This window comes from Limulus polyphemus, unplaced genomic scaffold (assembly GCF_000517525.1).
Source record: "Limulus polyphemus unplaced genomic scaffold, Limulus_polyphemus-2.1.2 Scaffold344, whole genome shotgun sequence".
NCBI lineage: Eukaryota > Metazoa > Arthropoda > Merostomata > Xiphosura > Limulidae > Limulus > Limulus polyphemus.
Genome location: NW_013665954.1, coordinates 559738 through 562517, shown reverse-complemented (window position 1 = coordinate 562517; position 2780 = coordinate 559738). Strand labels below are relative to the sequence as shown.

Here is a 2780-nt window from a genome sequence, read left to right as displayed (position 1 = left end):
GATGGAAAGCATCATCAATAAGAATGAAACTATTTCATTTAATAAATGTTTTATTTTGATATGCAAGTTGTTCAGATTTTTTCATCTAAAAAAAAACGACATTAATTTCTTGACAACCTAATAGAATGAACTGTTACATGAAATACATTTGTTCATCCTAAATAGCTATAAAATCATAACAGTATACTTTATATTAAGATTATATTGTTTTATTGCCCTTTGAACCATGTCTAACTATTATTCACATAATATGAGTTATAAATCACTTGGTAAATGTGCAGCTCACATTATGCTTATCGAATTACATTACACACAAGCGTACCTTGTTAAACTTTTCTATTATATTACTATTAATTTTACCTAATCTAACCATAATTAAACTAAAAAGTTTTCTATTTGTACATTTTAGTTATTTTTATAATAATAAATAAAGAATACACATGAAAAACAAGAAATAAATTACTTATCTGGCTTTTTTTTTTTAACTGTTGACTGCCAATGACACTTAACCCTATTTTTGTTTTTTATACTAATAGTACTATTGCACTAAATATTTTATTTAATTAAATAACATACCAAAGAACACAGAATAACAATATGTAAAAATCAGACAATGTCCCATAACTATCAAAAATATTCTGGCTTTTTAACTATGCTACAAGAGCCATTTCAAATTCAGCAAAGCTAGTCAATGTGTTTTCCATTGGAATAAAGCTTATACTGAAAGGGAAATTGACAATTCTCTGTACAGAAAACAATGTAATGTAATATGTCATTTGACAGATTAAAATATTGGCTTTTTACTGAAAGAGAGGATGTGACAAGTTGGCCTGGTAAGAGGGGTCTGTTTTTCTATTTGATGGCTCTGTAATCATACAAGATTAAAGGCTAAGAAAATTATGCTTTGCCCGAGTGATTATGACATTATAATGAGTAATTTCATACTTCTTGGTAGATTGGTAAATAAATTAGAGAAGAGAGGATGTCTACAGAGAAAATGTCACAATTCTCACATTAGGGGAAATTCAGAATTTTGTTTCAATATCACTTTATAAAATCAAGAACTTACAACAAATATATTATTTGAATATGGATTATTAGCTACGTTTTTATGGTATATTATTGATATACCATGAAAAGAAAATAGTTTAATTAAATTTTGAATGTAACTCACTAAAACCTTGTGACATGCTCAGAAAAAGATGCCCATGAAGAGTGGGTTAATAAATATATTAAGTATTTATCAAGCTTTATAAAGAAGAAAAAAAACACATGAAAGAAGGAGTGAAGGTAAAATCTCAGAGAGTATGTACCTAGGTATATGTGATTAAACAAAGACTGTTTTAACAAAAAGTATTGTAATTATAACATTAAAATGAGCAATAAACCTTACTTCTTCAGCATCTTCAATGGAGTCAAAATATACAAAAGCAAATCCACGAGATCTACCACTCTGTAAAAAATCACATAAGAAGCAAAATTAGCACTAGAACAACAACAACAAAAATGTTTAATAAATATAGAGAGCTTTATTTTTATTCTTAATGTTCAATAAATAGTCTTAGGTCTTAGGTTAAAATAACAAATTATTTTAATAATACAGTGTAATTATAACAGAAGTTTTCAACTTCAAAGGAAAAAAATTTCTTAACCTCTAAAACGAGTTTAAAGCCCAATTTCAAATTAACTGTATTATAGCACCTCCTGTAAAATGTTAAGAAATATATGTTACAATGTTAATGAACAACCTTAGAACTTCAAATGGGATGATGCAATGTCATGCAGCAAGCAATTAAAGACGGAAAATCTATGTGAACTACAAAAATAAAAGAAACATATCTTCTCAAGAAAACTTGGTATGCAGTATATTTAAAATGTAATTCAGCCAATTGCTCTGAAATTATTCTTTTTGACAACAGGTAATGGGTTTTTATATATATATATATAAGATAAACATTTTTTATTTACCTAGAATGTTCTTTCATAGAATTAAATGCAAGTCTACAAACAGTAACCATACAACACAAATCAAACTGACTCTGTAAGAAAATAGCTGAAAGGTTACTTCCAAAGATGCTATAACAACAACAGAATTAAATATTATTGGTAAGCAAGATTTTATACAACTTAACATTTCCAACTGATAAGTTTGAGGTTTGTATGCTCACGATTAAGAAATCAAAACCGGTGTATACCTTGCTCATTCAGTGGAACTTAAAACATGTGCCTAATTTGTCACACTTTACTAATGCAATAGTATTTCCATATTTATAACTTCAAAAAAAACATTAAAAAAACTTAACATAATAACATTATACAGTTTTGTCTTATTGATTAACAATACAATAAACCCAAAAAGATAGTGTTTGTTATTGATAGTATTAAAAAAGTTGAAGGTGTACAATGCTAAAATAATTACACAATAAATAATTCATTAAAAACAGAGACCAGCCCTAAAAAGACCCTACATGTTTCGCCATTCTTACACCTAAAGATGGTGATATAAGAACACTGAAATATGTATGGTCTTTTTAGAGCTAGTCCCTGTTTTTAACCCTTTCTATATGGGTCACAGATGAAAGGCCATGTCATCTCATTTGTTGACTCACATTCAAAATTTTATTGAACTATTATTTCACGAATTTAATGTCAATAAGTTTGGTATCAAAGTGTAAATTATAATTCAAATTTTAGAACTATGTATTACTCAATTTGTTAATTTATAATAAATATTAAAAAACACAGATAAACAACGATTTTTGTGTGTCACGTGGTATGTT

The 2780-nt window shown here is 27.2% G+C and overlaps 1 protein-coding gene across 5 annotated transcripts in view; it reads right to left on the bottom strand.

Annotated features, from left to right (window-relative positions):
* Positions 1–2780, bottom strand: part of LOC106457551 (transformer-2 protein homolog beta-like) — a 56465-nt gene that overhangs the window by 17173 nt on the left and 36512 nt on the right. For all 5 annotated transcript variants that reach the window (XR_002610195.1, XR_002610196.1, XR_001290710.2 and 2 more), the window contains exon 7: positions 1394–1453. Coding sequence is in view for 1 of the 5 variants with exons in the window: in XM_013916983.2 (XP_013772437.1) it covers positions 1394–1453 (60 nt within the window). In the remaining 4 variants the exon portion in view is untranslated. The remainder of the gene's footprint in view (positions 1–1393; positions 1454–2780) is intronic.